General features: G+C 37.8%; 2 protein-coding genes across 2 annotated transcripts; both read left to right on the forward strand.

The window, feature by feature from the left end:
- Positions 1 to 4,670: 4,670 nt before the first annotated feature.
- LOC119085233 (serine/threonine-protein phosphatase PP2A 65 kDa regulatory subunit-like) lies at positions 4,671 to 14,265 on the forward strand. Its single transcript, XM_037195547.1, has 10 exons — positions 4,671 to 5,190; positions 5,260 to 5,366; positions 5,840 to 5,941; positions 6,432 to 6,640; positions 11,251 to 11,404; positions 11,465 to 11,772; positions 11,840 to 12,511; positions 12,567 to 12,852; positions 12,929 to 13,165; positions 13,612 to 14,265. Exons 1-10 carry the CDS (start codon positions 5,078 to 5,080, stop codon positions 13,893 to 13,895), a joined length of 2,472 nt encoding a protein of 823 aa, XP_037051442.1. The 5' UTR covers positions 4,671 to 5,077; the 3' UTR covers positions 13,896 to 14,265.
- LOC119085230 (sorting nexin-13-like) lies at positions 6,847 to 9,239 on the forward strand. The gene is made up of 10 exons (XM_037195544.1): positions 6,847 to 7,165; positions 7,232 to 7,404; positions 7,474 to 7,581; positions 7,652 to 7,751; positions 7,817 to 7,966; positions 8,024 to 8,139; positions 8,220 to 8,363; positions 8,422 to 8,462; positions 8,941 to 9,075; positions 9,131 to 9,239. The coding sequence occupies exons 1-10, from the start codon at positions 7,018 to 7,020 to the stop codon at positions 9,198 to 9,200; spliced, it is 1,185 nt and encodes a 394-aa protein (XP_037051439.1). The 5' UTR covers positions 6,847 to 7,017; the 3' UTR covers positions 9,201 to 9,239.
- Positions 14,266 to 17,397: the final 3,132 nt, after the last annotated feature.

Consider the following 17,397-nt stretch of genomic DNA (forward strand, 5'->3'; position numbering starts at 1 on the left):
CCAAGTGCAACATGTTTACGGCGTAATTTTAGGAACGAAATAGCGAAAACGGATGAATTTCACTTCATTTTTATCAATTTTAATAAAATCCAATATGGCGGTCGGCAGCCATTTTGTTAGGAAACCGGAAATAACGTCAATACCATTCAAACAAAAAAAAATCATGAAATTCGGTCAAAGTTTACTAAAGATATTAGCAAAAACACCACGTTCACTGTACAGCCGAGTAGCCGGATATGAGCTCACTCCAAGGGACCTAGCTTATGCTCCGGTGAGCCGAATTTCATAAACTTTTTTTTCCCTGATTGGTACCTTGGTATGAACTAGGTAGAAGGCGTCAAGCAGTTTTAACATAAAGGTTGGCCAAATTTGAACAAATTTCAACTATTTTCGCTTTATTAGATAGGACACCTAGATAGACACCGAAGGTTCTCTGCAGTGCATTTCATGATATTTTTTTCGTTGGCACCCTATTGACGACTGTGAAACGTTCCGGTCTCCTAACGAAATGACTGCCGGCTTCCATATTGGATTTTAGTAAAAGTTAAATATTTTAAGAATATTTTAAGTTTCTGTCAGAGTTTCACATTAAAGGGTTTAGATACGGATAGGTGTTTCGTACGGGTCGGCGTTAAGTTAAGTTTGCATTAAAGTTTAAGTTTAAATATATGTATGTGTTGATGCGTTGGTATGTGTGTGTTCGCATGTGCAAATAATGTTTTATTACCGGTATCCAAATCCGGTTTTTCAATTTTTCACGGTGCCCACCAAAATTTCCATATTTCTGGTCGTTTTTCGATCTCTAATCATTTTCTAGTCATTTTTCCACTTCCTTTCTCCTTTTCATTAGGCCCCACCACTGGGTGGCTCAGGTCATTTGACTTTGACTGACTTAATTTTTCAATTATTTCAGTCTTACTTTTCATTCCATTTTAAATGAACTTGTTTTTAAGAATATTTTAGAAAGAAAATTGGTTAAGACTATTGGCACTCAATGCCAATATTCATCATAGTGTGGCTATTGCGTCACAAGTTTCCTCATTGTCTGCCATTTGTGACACTTTTTGCGTATCAAAGCTGTAAGCGTGACTTATCAACACTGATAGCTACCAGCTAGCTTACGATTTGTGTCTTTTGGGAATTTGGGTTGAGAATAAACACTTGAATTTGGGCGTGTTTCCCGTTTAACGTTCTTATTTATTCTGCCATTCAAATAACTTTTTCTAACACAAATTCAGTGCCAATTCGATTTCACTTCGATTCGTCCTTATTACGAGTGGAAACATATCAGCCATATTTCCCGAGATTTGGTTGAAATAACTTACTACTAAACCGATCATAGCTCCCAAATAAGCGACTTTTTAGGACAATCCTGAAAACGTGTCGACTAGAATCCAAAATAACTCTTAACTTTGTCTTTGAATGGAACTTTTTATCAGCTGTATTTTCCTAGATATGGTCACGTAGCTCACAATTAAAACGCTAACAGCTCCCAAATGGGCGTTTTCTGGAAAAAAAAAACCAGAAACATGTATTGACTAGAATCTAAATCTCTATAAATTTGTCTTTAGACGAACTTTCTATCTGCCATATTTTGCGAGCTATGGCTTACATAGTCAATTAGTCAAGGGATCCGGTTTTTCGGCAAAAAAATCTTCTGGTATCATGTATACCAAGGATGTCCATTTTATTTGCACACGCGTAGCGTGTATGTTGATGTGCTTGAGGTTTGATGTTTTCTTTTTTGTTTATTTTTATTTATTTTTCATTTATAGATGTCGTCGAATTGGCGAAAGGGTTCGTTGATTGTTTAGAGGAATTCTCAATGATTGATCAAGGATGCTCAGATTTTCCCGCTGCTTTTGGAGACGGTGGCGCCTCAAATTTTTAGCCACAAAAATAAATTCAATTCATCTGAATACCATTTTCTTTCTGGGAAATTTCACGGTAACATGACTTACGAAGGATTTTGCCTTCTTGTTCACACCAATTACAGTTCAGATATATCTGTCTCGTTGTAAGTCATGTTAAAGTCACAAAATCCACGGAATATCCCGTTCCAAATAACTGTAAACCCGATTTCATCCACAGAAACATAACCTACGCTATTTTACATGCAAATGTTGATGTTTTGTCTCTATAGATGAATATCCCACTATCCCCGGAATCTGAGCAGGCCTAATACCAGTGTATATGTTTCAATCTAATTTTACATGGATTAAATTTTGATTCAAATTTAGGGTTTAATCAATACAAAAAAATTTTGTGGGCTGAACAAAACGGTTAAAACGTGAAAAAAACTTCAGAGTAAGATTTTTACGGAGCAAAAATCCTTGAAATTGACGATTTATGTGAAGTTACATTCAGAATTTGTATTTTAAGTAAAGCTCTCACCAAAGATTAATGAAAAACTAAAATAAAAGTAAAATTGAAAATTTAGATTCGACTTTTGATTGCCTGATTGACACTGTCATATATTTGCGGCACAAGGACGGAAAAGTTGAATATCGAATGTTCGCGTGAAGTTAGTTGATCCGAGGCGAATTACCGTGCACAAGCACGTAAAATAACATACGTAATAGATCATTTTCATAACCAAGAACCAAGAATTACCTAAAACAAAGGATTTGAGGTTAGATTTTGGTAGCTATTTTGTTTTTACTGGTAATATTGGTATCGTGTCTGACGTTTGCAAAGTCATAAAAAGTTTTGAAGTTATTGTTTTGGCTTATGTGATCAATTCACTCGCCTTCGGCTCGTTCGGCAAAGCTCACACTTGCCAAATCAAGAAATTTACAAGCAAAGACTTTGTCAAGAATTTATTTATTCTTCATATTCGTCGGGTTGCTGCATCGTTGGAAGGGAAAACATATTCTCCCAACACTTACAGTGCCAGTAACCGCTGTTCTACTTGTACTGAGAAAATAGTGAAAAATAGGTTCCCAAAATTATCCATTTGACATTGGGAAGATCAAGTTCGACGATGAGCTATGTGTGATCAACGCTTCGGAAGTTATGCCAGAAAATTAAATGAACAATATAATTGATAACTGATAATTGATAGTGATAATTAACAAGCATCATATACCTAACATTACATATACACTACAGTGAATATATAGTATTAAAAAAGCCAAGCAAATGTAACATCAGACAACTCTGACAAGTGTGAAGTTTGCGGCCCGAGCGAAGCGAGTGTCGTAATTCACACGATTCGCGGTATCTTATTGCAATATTAGACAGCTCGGAAGATTGAGAAGTTTGAGACCAACGCAAACCTAACATTATACAACTCTGACGAGTGCGAAGTTTGCGGCCAAAACGAAGCCTTATTTGACACGAGTCACGGTATCTTACTGCAATAGTAAACAACTCGGATCTTATTGGAACATTGGACAATTTGAACGAATGCGGAGTGACAAAATTTCTTTTTTGTGGGGACGAAGATATCAAATTGAGGGTGTGTGTTAGATTATTTCCCACAATTGTTCTAAATTAACAACTTAATATAGTCGAGAATGTTCATATAATAGCTTTCTAAATAAAATTCTTTCAGAACCTAGGTACCATCAACGTATAATATACATCTAATATAAAAGCAAAAATCCATTACGTCCTTCCATTAGCGTTTACGGTAGATTTTCTAAATGGGAAAATCTAATGATGTAAATTCTAGTATTTTATCGCATGGAAAACAGTCCATACAACGAAGTGTGAAGCAAGTAAAGCTGCTGCTACAACATTCTAGACTTCACACCATGTAGAGCTTTTTCTAAATTGAAGTTTTTCGAAGAGTTTGTATTATAATTCCAAAATAGTAATTTATGCAACTAGTTGCGAAAAGTGGTAGATTTTGTCACTAGATGTGATATTATGATAACCACGTCGTGTGACGAAAACTACTACTTTCGCAACGTGTTGCATACAACGTTTTCTGCAAACAGGCTGTGAAAAATAAACTTTTGAAATGCAAAACATAACTCTACCTTTAACATAAGGTAGCTGACCATGATGTGTGGTATTGTGACAATTTTTAACTTCGTACGTCGTTTTCTTGAAATCCTTTGACATCCAGGAGTAATGACTAACTTTATTATGCAGATTGAACATTTGGCTTCGCAATTAATCAAAAATTAATCGATATTTAAAGAATTTCTTTAACTAAGTTTAATTTTTTAATTGGATCGAGATTTGCGTTATGGTGTCCGTGATTTGTGGTATTTCTATGAAATTCAATAGAGACCAATATTTGGAGGTATCTAAAGCGTCATACAAATTATACCGCAAATCAAAGTCCAATAGAATCGTGCTTTGCGGTAAAATTTATTTTACATGTAAATTTAAATAAGCAAATCATGATCAGGTTTTCCCATCCGCACATCATGGTCAGCTACCTTACATTCAACTGTATGAACGAAATTATGTATGAACGATCAAGTAGACTGCATTTATGTTTGCTTCAAAAATTGGTTCAATCTATCAATTATTCATAATACAATAGTATGTGTCATGCATGTCATGCAGTACTAGTTCATACTGAAAACTACAAAAGCGCCACCTTAATTTTCATAGCTGAATACGGTAGTTTCGTGAAGCTTTATACTGAAAACTACAACAGTGCCATATTCAGCTATGGAAAAATTGCTGACAAGTGGTGAAAACGTCCGAGACATAAGTTTTCTTTCCTTTGAGAAACTAACGTTACAAATGTTGATTCTAGTGGCATAATAAAAATTATTAGTTCCGGTTTCTACCGCTACTTCTTTCGTCGCGATATGTTGGTGGCCTTGGTGACAGGATTGATTGACAGGCATATTCACATATCAAAACAAAAAAAGAGTTGGACTTTGTTTAAATTGTCACGAAATTGATGACAAATTGTTGAATTTGATCAACTGCAAAATGATATAAAACCGATAAAGTGCAAACTCAGCAATAAATGACGATTTTTAAACGAAATTCGAATTCAATGTTTTAGTGTGGAACGAAAAAATAAAATGTTTTGTTTGATGTTGAAAACTCATAACTGTAGCAATTGTTTCAGTTATGTTTTCTCTATAAAAAGAACCCACGAAACATGGAACTGAAATACGCAAGCTATTCGGCGGTGTTATTGTGTTTGTTAATTAATGCCTTCGGTTTGTTTTGGTTTTGCGTCACTGTACTATCATTGATTGGATTTTTGCTAGGGTGTGTGTGGCAGCACAGCCAGGCAGTTGCTGAAATTGGTTCCTATTTTTAGTTTCAATTTTCTTACAGAATCCTATCGGTCGTATATTTACATCATGGAAATGTTGACGAATTTTTGCAGAAGAATATCCAAGACAATCCACTGGATGACATCAAACCACTCGGGCTACACTTAGGTACGTAATTCGTTTGCTGAATGGTTTATTCACAAATTTTTTTTTTGGAAAAACTCACTTTGCTCCTATGTTTGCATGAATCTTTTTCAACGATTTTTCTTTCACTCTTTGTTCACCTTTCGTTGGCTTCCTATCCTAAACGTGCTCTTTAGTTGTTTTTTTTTCTTTCTTTGTTTCTTCAAAAATGTGCATGGATTTCGTATAAATATTTCTATTGGTTTTTTTGTGTTCTATTCGTCTAATCGGCAGCACCCGAAAAATATGTTCATTTTATTATCTTCCACCCTTCTGTAGGATTCGACAAAAAAACGGTTGTCCTAATAAATCCGAATATAAAAATTCAAACCGAATCACTATCCGCCAAGAAATCGCACGACCATCGAAAGAAAAGTCTTATCGATTCTGGGCTCGATCTGCGCACAGTAAACAATTGGCTAACAGTGACATAAAATTTCAACCTGACGTTGTTCTAGATAACAAAGAACAGCCGCATCATCCGGATAAACGGTGGAAACCATTCGACAGCATTAAAATTTACACCGATAAAATTAAGGGACATGACGATCATCACAAAGGTATAGCGACAAGTTTTCAAATAGAATGTTGTTCGTTTGTGTCTGGTGTGGCCTGTTGAATATATTGAAGATGTTTGATGAATGTTGCTCGAATTGTGATGTAATGAGCCAATGAGGCCACTTTGTAATGGGGTAATGAAAAGGAATGTGACTAATACTTGAGCGACCTTTCACTCTTTACACGGTCATGCGCTTGCTTGTTTAATTTTATTTCAACTGCTCTACAAAATCGCTCTATAGAACGCTGTAAATGCTGCTTTTGATCCAAGGTGGACTTGATGGACTCTTAGATAGACTTCAAATGTTACGAGATGAAGGAGGAGATTTTGTTGTGTTTTTTTCTCTTTCATTTTGTTTTTTAAACGCTCAAACAATGTGATCGAGTAGCAGCTTTGCAGCAGATATTTTTCCCTACTGAATGTTTTTAACATTTGACCTTTGATCGAAAATGTTTAACTCAAACGCACGTTGACTTATATCCTAACATTAGGTAACATTAGCATAGGAGAAGAATGTGGCTACCCAGTGGTATCAGTTCCGACAATTGTCGTCAAACAGCCCCAATTCAATGACGCAAATCTGTTGGATGAACACGGCTCTCCGAAACGGAAAGTCAAAGCGATGTTGAGTGGTAATAAGTCTGTCGATCAGTTGTTGCACACGATAATCGATTGCATCTTGCGAGGTGAGAATTTGCGTGTTTCATTGCTCTCAATTTTGAAACTGACATTTTGCGCTCTTGCAGACTATATTGATTCATGGTTCTGTTCCTTGTCGGACAACAAAGAGTTTAGCGAATTTCGTACAAGGAATTGCATCGAGGAGAGTGTACAGAACATTTGCCATAGGTACTCGTCCATTGTGTCGACCAATCGCTAGATTATAATGTCATTCATTTCCAGAATCAAAACCGTTCAATGGGTCCCTCTGATCACAACGAAACTAATCGAAAATGTTGCCACCCATTCACGACTCTATCGACTGGCCAGCCAAGCGGTGACAAACAGTGAACACAAAGACAACAAATCGAATCAGTCACCGACACGGATCTCAGTTGGTATCTGACGAATGTGAGCATGCACAAGAATGTGGCCAATTCGAAATTCTACACCGATCATGTGGATGAAAAGTCTTTGGTCGATCCGGAAGTGAAGTTACTGCACGCGTTCGTTAGCATTTGCGATACATTCAGGGACGAATGTTTGGATGACGAGGCGTTGGAGAGTGAGTAGCCTATAGTTTAGTGTGTCGATGACGTTATGGTTTAATGTTGGTTGATTAATCATGCAGAATATTTGACCCAAGTCACGCAAACGATTTTATATTTCACATTGCCCGAGACGGACTTTGCTTGCCTGCCGTTGAGAACATTCCTATCCACTTTATTGGCAAACGTTGTGTTCAAACCGTTGCTGGAAATGTTCTCCGATCCGGATTTTTTGAATCTGCAAATTGCGCGTTTGGTATGTCAATCCGTTCCGACTAATAGGTGTTGATGTGGACGGTCAATATTTCGACATTTTTCTTTCCAGTGTCCTAAGGAACCTCCGGTGGAATTTTTGCTCAAACTTCTGCGATGCTCGTCAGATTTCTCGGAATTGCGAGCCTGTCGACAGTTTATAACAAAAGAAATGGATTTGGTGAGAGAAACCTCCGGTTCTCGGTTCGGTTTCGTTGAAAACTAAATTTTTGTCTGATTCCAATTTGCAGAAATTTAAAGATTCGGCCACGAATCCGGAATTGAGTAGCTTGAAGTACACACAGAAATTAATCGATTTACGGCTGAGTTACTTGCAAAACCATAGATCGGGTAAGAGATTGAGGTTTCGATGGATAAAATTTTCCCCGTTAACAAAACCGGTTCCGCTATTGCAGGCAAATCTGACAAGGATAAGCCAATATCAAATATGCCAATTTTATCATTAGACGAATTGCTGAACAAAGAGATTGCACTGTCCTACTATTTGGACTACTTAAGCATCTTGAATCTGCAAAAATATGTGATTTTCTATTTAACGGCTCAGGGTGAGTGAACCAGACGTGATATTCGTTGTTGAGGTCTAATGCCAATCTCATTTGCAGAATGGAAACTTTCATTTAGTCGTTCAATGTTAGACCTACAGTCCAACAAAACGAAAACTTCCCGTGACGAATTACTCAAAAGTCTGCGCGACAAGGCACAAAACATATTCACGGAGGTTAATATTACACTTGACTACAGAGAGTTTTCCTCCTGAAACATTGACAATTCCGTTTTGTTCTTCTTCTTCTCCAACAGTACTTGCTTCCAACGTCTTCGAACTGTTTGAACATCGACCATGGACTGATAGAGGCTTTGACTATTAAACTGAAAGATCAAACATTGAGCCCCGAGCCGATGTGGTTCGATTCGATTTGTAAATTTGTTTACGAGAAACTGAAGGTAGTTTGTGGGCTCTCTTATCGTAAACGACCACAATTTCGATTTAAATGTTTTCCAGAATGAAGAGATTTTCCTGACAAATTTCTACCAAAGTTCCGCCTACAAAAAGCTCCTGCTCGAACTGGAATTTTGCGGACAGAATACCGAGCACATTGACCTGGAATCGAACAGCGCTCAATTGGACACCGGCAGCGATTCGAATTCCGGTGATCTGCCGTACGAAGACGATGTCGATGATGATGAGCATTTTACGACCACCGATAAACGTCCGTCCATCGAAAATAATATAATCGGAGCAGCTTTCGATTTGTCGGTGCTGCCAATGTTTAAGAGTTGTGCGGTCGATGGCAATGGCTTATTAGATGTCGGATTCAAACATTCTCGATCGCATAGCGACTGCACGGGAATCACGCAAACGATGGCCGATATTAAGGTGAATTCGTTTCATCAGGAGACAAAAGATTCGGACCGAAAAGGCGATACGAAACATTTGCCGGCCGTTGACGCATCTGATAGTAATGTTGTCAAAGTGGACTTGTCGAGCTTAGACAAAATCAGTGCCAAGATCATTAACACTGCGATACATTGCGAGGGACAATACGCCGTGTATGCCATTCAAGTGTCGGTCGTCGAAGATAATCAACAGAAATGCTGGCATATTTATCGACGCTACTCACGGTTCCTGGAGCTTAAGAAAATTTTGGTTAAGAAGGTATCGCGTCACGAGCGTCAGATCAATGTCAGACCATTAATCGTTTGACTTTCAGTATCCTACGATGTCACGAGTTCCGTTTCCCGCCAAGAAGGCATTCCAAAATACTCAACGATCTGTACTAGAACACCGAATGGCTGTGCTGAATGATTTTTTGAGATATTCAATATTATGAGAGATTTTGTTGAGCCGGACACGAATGATCGCAAGATATCCGGTGGAACTGTTATACGAACGGTATAGGACTTTGTCAATGTTGAAGTGTCGTGTTCCTTGTTTCTAACACACGAATCTTTTCAGATCGAGACTCTGGTTAATCCAATCAAGTCTGGGATGCGAACGATAAAAAACATGCCCGACACTCTGGTCGGCGGCATTGCTAAGATTTTTCTCGGCAAAGGTCCAATGAAGGAAGCTTCATTTTTGGACGTTGCTCCCATTCACTTAGAGGTAACATCGATAAACGTCTGGAAGGGTCTAAAATTGAAAAATGAAAAATTTTCCTCTTCATCCACAGCAATCTTCCGAATATCCAGCGTTAACATCGGCATTGAATCTGCTGGACGAGGTATTCGATTTACAAGCCCGGTCGCAATGGCTGCGACGCGGAATTATTAATCGTTTATTGGGTGCACCGTGGGTGAGTCACACAGCAAATAAGAAAATTATCCAAGCGGCCAAATCATTAATTGAAGTGGACAAAATTGAGCAACTTCTGATGGTGATACTGTAAGTGTTTTGTTGATTCAACGGCAGTCTCTGGTGACACGTTTGTTGTTGTTACAGAAATAACATTTGGCCGGAAGGGAAACGTTCCAGCGGACCGGCTGCAAGGGAAGACAACACAAAATTGCGAACACGAATGGCTTCCCGCATTGCATTGTTTGCATTGCTTTCTGGTGAGTTGATTTGCGCAGAGTCGAATCGATTTCATTTTTCATTCCCGTGTCCATTTACAGACGACTTAATGCATGTCCTTGGATCAGAGACGACGCGTCACGGTCTGTTAAATTTATTCCAAATGCTACAAAATCGTAAGCTGAACTTACGGCTGATGTTAATTCTACTCAACGATGTGTTAACGACAGTTTATCAGACCGACAGTATGACGCAGCATGTCACAGCGAATCGATAAGATAACTAGAAATAAACGGGGGGCCAAAACGTGATAAATCTGAAGAAATTTTTTTTTTTTTTTTTCATTTTTCTTAGTTTTAGTTATTTATGTTCGCTGGATAAATGAATTTTGTGATTTTATTCCAATAAATGAATTTTATTTTTGTTGACTGAAAAATTGTGACTGAACGGATTCCGCGGTTTCAAGATTTTATTTGAAACTGAAAGACGGTAAAAGTGCCATATATGTAACGAATGAAACAGTCGGTCGATGGGTCGAATTATGTTTTTAACAATGTAGACACATTGGAAAAGTTTGCCCGCAAATAGCTACGAAAAGCAGAGGAGGCGGTTGAAATGATTATTCGACTACAAATTACTCATTTGATAAGTAAGCTAAAAAACCAGAATTTGAAGAAGAGTTGTCGCGTTGTGAGATTCACCATTTGTTAAAGCGTTGGCTCCGAGTCGTACTTAGAATATGTTTATGAAATGCAGAAAAATTGCCCTTTTTTCTTTTACCAGAAGAAAAAACACAATTTTAACCAAGAAAAGTTCAACAAGAAAATATGTCGACAAGAATTGTACTGAAAAGATTTTGCAACGATACGATGCTGAGGAAACACCTCAATCTCATAAAACAATAAAATCATCTGCCACTTGTGGCGCATTTTTTTGTTGTAGAAATTTTCGCTATTTCCTCCGGTTTATGCTTTCATTGGACGGTATCGAGGGTCCTGGTATTGATCGAGTGTCTACAGACACATTTCAAAAATTTCCGCTAACAATTCACATTTTAAAAATGATGTCGTTTAATGTTTTGAAATTTTCGCGCAATATTCGCAAATCAGTCGTACCAACCACTACACTAAGTAATTTGACAATTGATGTAAACAAAGTTATAAACAAACCAGGTCTCTATTCTTATCATTTCAACTAATACCTGACTACTTTCTCCGATACAAAAATAATGGCTCACGTAAGTTTAAACATCGTTGACGCTTTGTGATGAATGCCATCAAAAAGAACGACCACCAAAATTGTATTTGTACTTTGCAGTTGCGATTCGGTTCCATAAAAAATCTATCGACTATTGCATTGGAACTGGGAGAAGATAGAGCCCGTACCGAGTTGATTCCTCGTTTAACGATAATCACCTACGATGAGGACGAAGATTTACTGTCTTTGGCTGAACAATTGGGAACATTCACAGGTGCGTAACTGGGTGTCTGTCATGTTTTCCGATATTTAATCATATCGATTGTTTGCACAGATCTTATTGGTGGACCTGATTACGCTATGTATTTGATTCCACCTTTGATGAGTTTAGCCACTGTTGCAAAATTTGTTGTACGGGACAAGGCCGTTGAATCGCTTTGCATTGTTGCCGCTCAACATAGTGCGGCCGATTTAGAGACCCATTTCATTCCAACTCTGCGGACCCTTGCCTCCGGAGACAGTTATGCTTCACGAACCTCTGCGTGTGCACTTTTTTCGGTTTGTTATCCGCGCGTTTCGTTGGCAGTCAAAGCAGAACTACGAGAAATTTTCCGGCAACTGTGCAAGGACGATACGCTGATGGTAAATTGATTTTTTTTTTGCTCCACAAAAAACCAGAAATATTTTCATCAACTGTAATTGTTACAAGGTTCGTCATGCTGCTTCGAAGAAACTTGGAGAATTTTCTGAAGTCGTTGGGTTAGAATTCCTAAAATCGGATATCATACCGTTGTTCGTTCAGATAGCCCAAGACAATCAGGACTCTGTTCGTTTGGTAGCTGTTGAAGCTTGCGTAATCATCGCCCAACTATTGAGACAGGAAGATGTCAAATATTTAGTTATGCCCACATTACGTAATAGTCTGCATGATTCGTCGTGGCGTGTACGTTTCATGTATGCTGATAAATTGACGGATCTACAGAAGGCCGTCGGACCGGAAATAACAAACTCTGATTTGGTACCAGCTCTTCAATATCTTCTCCGAGACGAAAAGGCTGAGGTACGTGCGTCAGCTGCGACAAAAATAAAGGAGTTTTGTAAACAACTATTCGTCGCCGGAGACACAGCCAATCAGGTGTCCATCACGTCAATTTTGCCATTTGTCAAGGAATTGGTCTTTGATATCGATCCGCATGTCAAATCGGCATTGGCTTCTGTCATTATGGGTTTGAGTCCCATTCTAGGACCACATAATACGATCGTGCATTTGTTGCCGTTGTTTTTGATTCAGTTGAAAGATGAGTGTCTTGAGGTTCGACTGAACATCATTTCGAATTTGGTCTGTGTTAACGAAGTGATTTTAATCGATCAGTTGTCACAGGTAAAGATTTACGCAAGTGGAACGAAACATTGTGTTGACAAAGTTTTTCTTTCAGTCACTCCTTGATTCAATCGAGAAATTAGCCAAAGCCACCGAATGGCGAGTTCGTTTAGCAGTTATTGAATACATCCCCGCTTTAGCTGAGAAATTGGGACAAGACTTTTTCGATCAAAAGCTACGTGGGCTATGTTTTCAATGGTTAAAAGATGATCTGCGGTCGATAAGAGAGCGTGCTATTTTGACGATAACGAAATTAGTTCAAATGTTCGGCTTAGCCTGGGCCGAACAGGCGATTATTCCCCAAGTACTGTTGATGTCAAGCAGCAAAAACTACATCTACAGTAAGTCTTACATCACATAGATGATCATCCTATCGTTCATTGTCTAATCGAATTTTCCTCTTTACATACGCATCAGGATGGACTTGCCTGCTAACTATCAATGCAATCGTAAATTTCTGTGATAGCGAAACAACAACAAAAATGATTTTACCAAAAGTGTTGCTACTTAGTGCTGATCCTGTAGAATTAATACGTTTTCACGTAGTGAAAACCCTACAGAAAATTAGTCATTTAATTGATCCGATGATTTTGCGGCGGGAAATCGAACCGGTAATGGACAAACTGAAAAACTTTGTCACTCAAAACGCTGAAGGTAAGTTGAAAAATTCTTTCGGTTTTTAGCAAGTAGGGGTAGGGTAGGGGCATTTTCATAGATGATCCGCAATAAAAAAAATGTCCGTCAGTCCGTCCGAGATGAATTCATTCATTTTTTCCCGATTGTTGTGGACAAAAGGTCAAATTGGGAAATGGGCATGGTATGGCCGGGCCTTCCAGAGATAGGGCCCTACAGGTGTCTTTTAGTTTTTCGTATCTACAGAAATACGTACTCAATAGCTGCATATCTAATGACGAGTAGAACAAAGTTGTTGAACATTGTTTTTGTTGGGTGGGATCGGCCCTAGGTGGTTTTTGGTTCATAAATCGAGTAAATTTCATCCGATTTTGCTAGGTTTTTGTTTTATATGGAAGATAATTGTATATCGAAAAGAATGTGTGAAAAGAATGATCTCTAATCATTTTCTTCTTACATTTTTTAAGTGAAACCACCATTGCCGCCAAAGTCAATTTCCAAAATCGTGAAAGCAACAAGCATGGAATTGGAGACAGTTAATCAAAAATACACGAGAGTGACGGAGACATATGAGACAAGAATAACACGATTGGAACGACACAATCAAAGGTTGGAACAAGAAAACCGAAAATTAAAATCTCAAATTGTGGACATGAAGGCAGATTTAGAAGAAGTAAAAAAGTGGTTCGTGCAGGAACAGAAAAATGAAGAAGAAGAAGAACAAGCTAACGGTAGTACCAGAGGATATTAGCTTAAGTTAGATTAAGTTAGTTTAGTTAGTGTAAAAATAATTTAGTTTAAGTAAGGTGAAACCTATTGTGGCTTGAAATGCCAAATCAGCGAAACATGCCGTCAGAACAGTTGGAGCGTTTGCTGCGACTGAGCCCCGTACGACCCGTAAACCTATTACGTACGTGATCCTAGCGCGTCCGTAACCCTAATTCGTCAGTGACCCCAATCCTTCCGTAGTCCTAATACGTCAGTTACCCTAATACTTCCATCATCTTATTACGTCTGTACTTAAAATTATTGTCCACCTAGCCCAAGTGCAACATGTTTACGGCGTAATTTTAGGAACGAAATAGCGGATGAATTTCACTTCATTTTTATCAATTTTAATAAAATCCAATATGGCGGTCGGCAGCCATTTTGTTAGGAAACCGGAAATAACGTCAATACCATTCAAACAAAAAAAAATCATGAAATTCGGTCAAAGTTTACTAAAGATATTAGCAAAAACACCACGTTCACTGTACAGCCGAGTAGCCGGATATGAGCTCACTCCAAGGGACCTAGCTTATGCTCCGGTGAGCCGAATTTCATAAACTTTTTTTTCCCTGATTGGTACCTTGGTATGAACTAGGTAGAAGGCGTCAAGCAGTTTTTACATAAAGGTTGGCCAAATTTGAACAAATTTCAACTATTTTCGCTTTATTAGATAGGACACCTAGATAGACACCGAAGGTTCTCTGCAGTGCATTTCATGATATTTTTTTCGTTGGCACCCTATTGACGACTGTGAAACGTTCCGGTCTCCTAACGAAATGACTGCCGGTTTCCATATTGGATTTTAGTGAAAGTTAAATATTTTAAGAATATTTTAAGTTTCTGTCAGAGTTTCACATTAAAGGGTTTAGATACGGATAGGTGTTTCGTACGGGTCGGCGTTAAGTTAAGTTTGCATTAAAGTTTAAGTTTAAATATATGTATGTGTTGATGCGTTGGTATGTGTGTGTTCGCGTGTGCAAATAATGTTTACTATGCTGGTGCATGTAATAAGGCTATTACATGTATAGGCAATAACCTTTACATCACTCGCATAGTAAAACGTCGTACTACACACGGAAAATAAAGTGATATCTCGTATCACGATGAGTAAAAGTACCTCGGGCTGCCGCCCTCGAATACTTTTTCTCATCTGGATACGAGATATCACTTTACTTCCCTTGCATAGTAATGTACTATTTCTTACCGGTATCCAAATCCGGTTTTTCAATTTTTCACGGTGCCCACCAAAATTTCCATATTTCTGGTCGTTTTTCGATCTCTAATCATTTTCTAGTCATTTTTCCACTTCCTTTCTCCTTTTCATTAGGCCCCACCACTGGATGGGTCAGGTCATTTGACTTTGACTGACTTAATTTTTCAATTATTTCAGTCTTACTTTTCATTCCATTTTAAATGAACTTGTTTTTAAGAATATTTTAGAAAGAAAATTGGTTAAGACTATTGGCACTCAATGCCAATATTCATCATAGTGTGGCTATTGCGTCACAAGTTTCCTCATTGTCTGCCATTTGTGACACTTTTTGCGTATCAAAGCTGTAAGCGTGACTTATCAACACTGATAGCTACCAGCTAGCTTACGATTTGTGTCTTTTGGGAATTTGGGTTGAGAATAAACACTTGAATTTGGGCGTGTTTCCCGTTTAACGTTCTTATTTATTCTGCCATTCAAATAACTTTTTCTAACACAAATTCAGTGCCAATTCGATTTCACTTCGATTCGTCCTTATTACGAGTGGAAACATATCAGCCATATTTCCCGAGATTTGGTTGAAATAACTTACTACTAAACCGATCATAGCTCCCAAATAAGCGACTTTTTAGGACAATCCTGAAAACGTGTCGACTAGAATCCAAAATAACTCTTAACTTTGTCTTTGAATGGAACTTTTTATTAGCTGTATTTTCCTAGATATGGTCACGTAGCTCACAATTAAAACGCTAACAGCTCCCAAATGGGCGTTTTCTGGAGAAAAAAAAACCAGAAACATGTATTGACTAGAATCTAAATCTCTATAAATTTGTCTTTAGACGAACTTTCTATCTGCCATATTTTGCGAGCTATGGCTTACATAGTCAATTAGTCAAGGGATCCGGTTTTTCGGCAAAAAAATCTTCTGGTATCATGTATACCAAGGATGTCCATTTTATTTGCACACGCGTAGCGTGTATGTTGATGTGCTTGAGGTTTGATGTTTTCTTTTTTGTTTATTTTTATTTATTTTTCATTTATAGATGTCGTCGAATTGGCGAAAGGGTTCGTTGATTGTTTAGAGGAATTCTCAATGATTGATCAAGGATGCTCAGATTTTCCCGCTGCTTTTGGAGACGGTGGCGCCTCAAATTTTTAGCCACAAAAATAAATTCAATTCATCTGAATACCATTTTCTTTCTGGGAAATTTCACGGTAACATGACTTACGAAGGATTTTGCCTTCTTGTTCACACCAATTACAGTTCAGATATATCTGTCTCGTTGTAAGTCATGTTAAAGTCACAAAATCCACGGAATATCCCGTTCCAAATAACTGTAAACCCGATTTCATCCACAGAAACATAACCTACGCTATTTTACATGCAAATGTTGATGTTTTGTCTCTATAGATGAATATCCCACTATCCCCGGAATCTGAGCAGGCCTAATACCAGTGTATGTATATGTTTCAATCTAATTTTACATGGATTAAATTTTGATTCAAATTTAGGGTTTAATCAATAAAAAAAAATTTTGTGGGCTGAACAAAACGGTTAAAACGTGAAAAAAACTTCAGAGTAAGATTTTTACGGAGCAAAAATCCTTGAAATTGACGATTTATGTGAAGTTACATTCAGAATTAGTATTTTAAGTAAAGCTCTCACCAAAGATTAATGAAAAACTAAAATAAAAGTAAAATTGAAAATTTAGATTCGACTTTTGATTGCCTGATTGACACTGTCATATATTTGCGGCACAAGGACGGAAAAGTTGAATATCGAATGTTCGCGTGAAGTTAGTTGATCCGAGGCGAATTACCGTGCACAAGCACGTAAAATAACATACGTAATAGATCATTTTCATAACCAAGAACCAAGAATTACCTAAAACAAAGGATTTGAGGTTAGATTTTGGTAGCTATTTTGTTTTTACTGGTAATATTGGTATCGTGTCTGACGTTTGCAAAGTCATAAAAAGTTTTGAAGTTATTGTTTTGGCTTATGTGATCAATTCACTCGCCTTCGGCTCGTTCGGCAAAGCTCACACTTGCCAAATCAAGAAATTTACAAGCAAAGACTTTGTAAAGAATTTATTTATTCTTCATATTCGTCGGGTTGCTGCATCGTTGGAAGGGAAAACATATTCTCCCAACACTTACAGTGCCAGTAACCGCTGTTCTACTTGTACTGAGAAAATAGTGAAAAATAGGTTCCCAAAATTATCCATTTGACATTGGGAAGATCAAGTTCGACGATGAGCTAAGTGTGATCAAC

This window comes from Bradysia coprophila, unplaced genomic scaffold (genome assembly GCF_014529535.1).
Source record: "Bradysia coprophila strain Holo2 unplaced genomic scaffold, BU_Bcop_v1 contig_94, whole genome shotgun sequence".
In the NCBI taxonomy this organism is placed as follows: Eukaryota; Metazoa; Arthropoda; class Insecta; order Diptera; family Sciaridae; genus Bradysia; species Bradysia coprophila.

Bases quoted from the DNA above. Each gene is read 5' to 3' on its own strand.
- LOC119085230 (XM_037195544.1), top strand. From the start codon at position 7,018: ATGCACAAGAATGTGGCCAATTCGAAATTCTACACCGATCATGTGGAT. The intron at 8,364-8,421 runs GTAGTTTGTGGG...AATGTTTTCCAG, and splicing joins TTGTTTACGAGAAACTGAAG to AATGAAGAGATTTTCCTGAC. The intron at 8,463-8,940 runs CTACAAAAAGCT...ATCATTAACACT, and splicing joins AATTTCTACCAAAGTTCCGC to GCGATACATTGCGAGGGACA.
- LOC119085233 (XM_037195547.1), top strand. From the start codon at position 5,078: ATGGAACTGAAATACGCAAGCTATTCGGCGGTGTTATTGTGTTTGTTA. The intron at 11,773-11,839 runs GTAAATTGATTT...AATTGTTACAAG, and splicing joins GCAAGGACGATACGCTGATG to GTTCGTCATGCTGCTTCGAA. The intron at 13,166-13,611 runs GTAAGTTGAAAA...ACATTTTTTAAG, and splicing joins TGTCACTCAAAACGCTGAAG to TGAAACCACCATTGCCGCCA.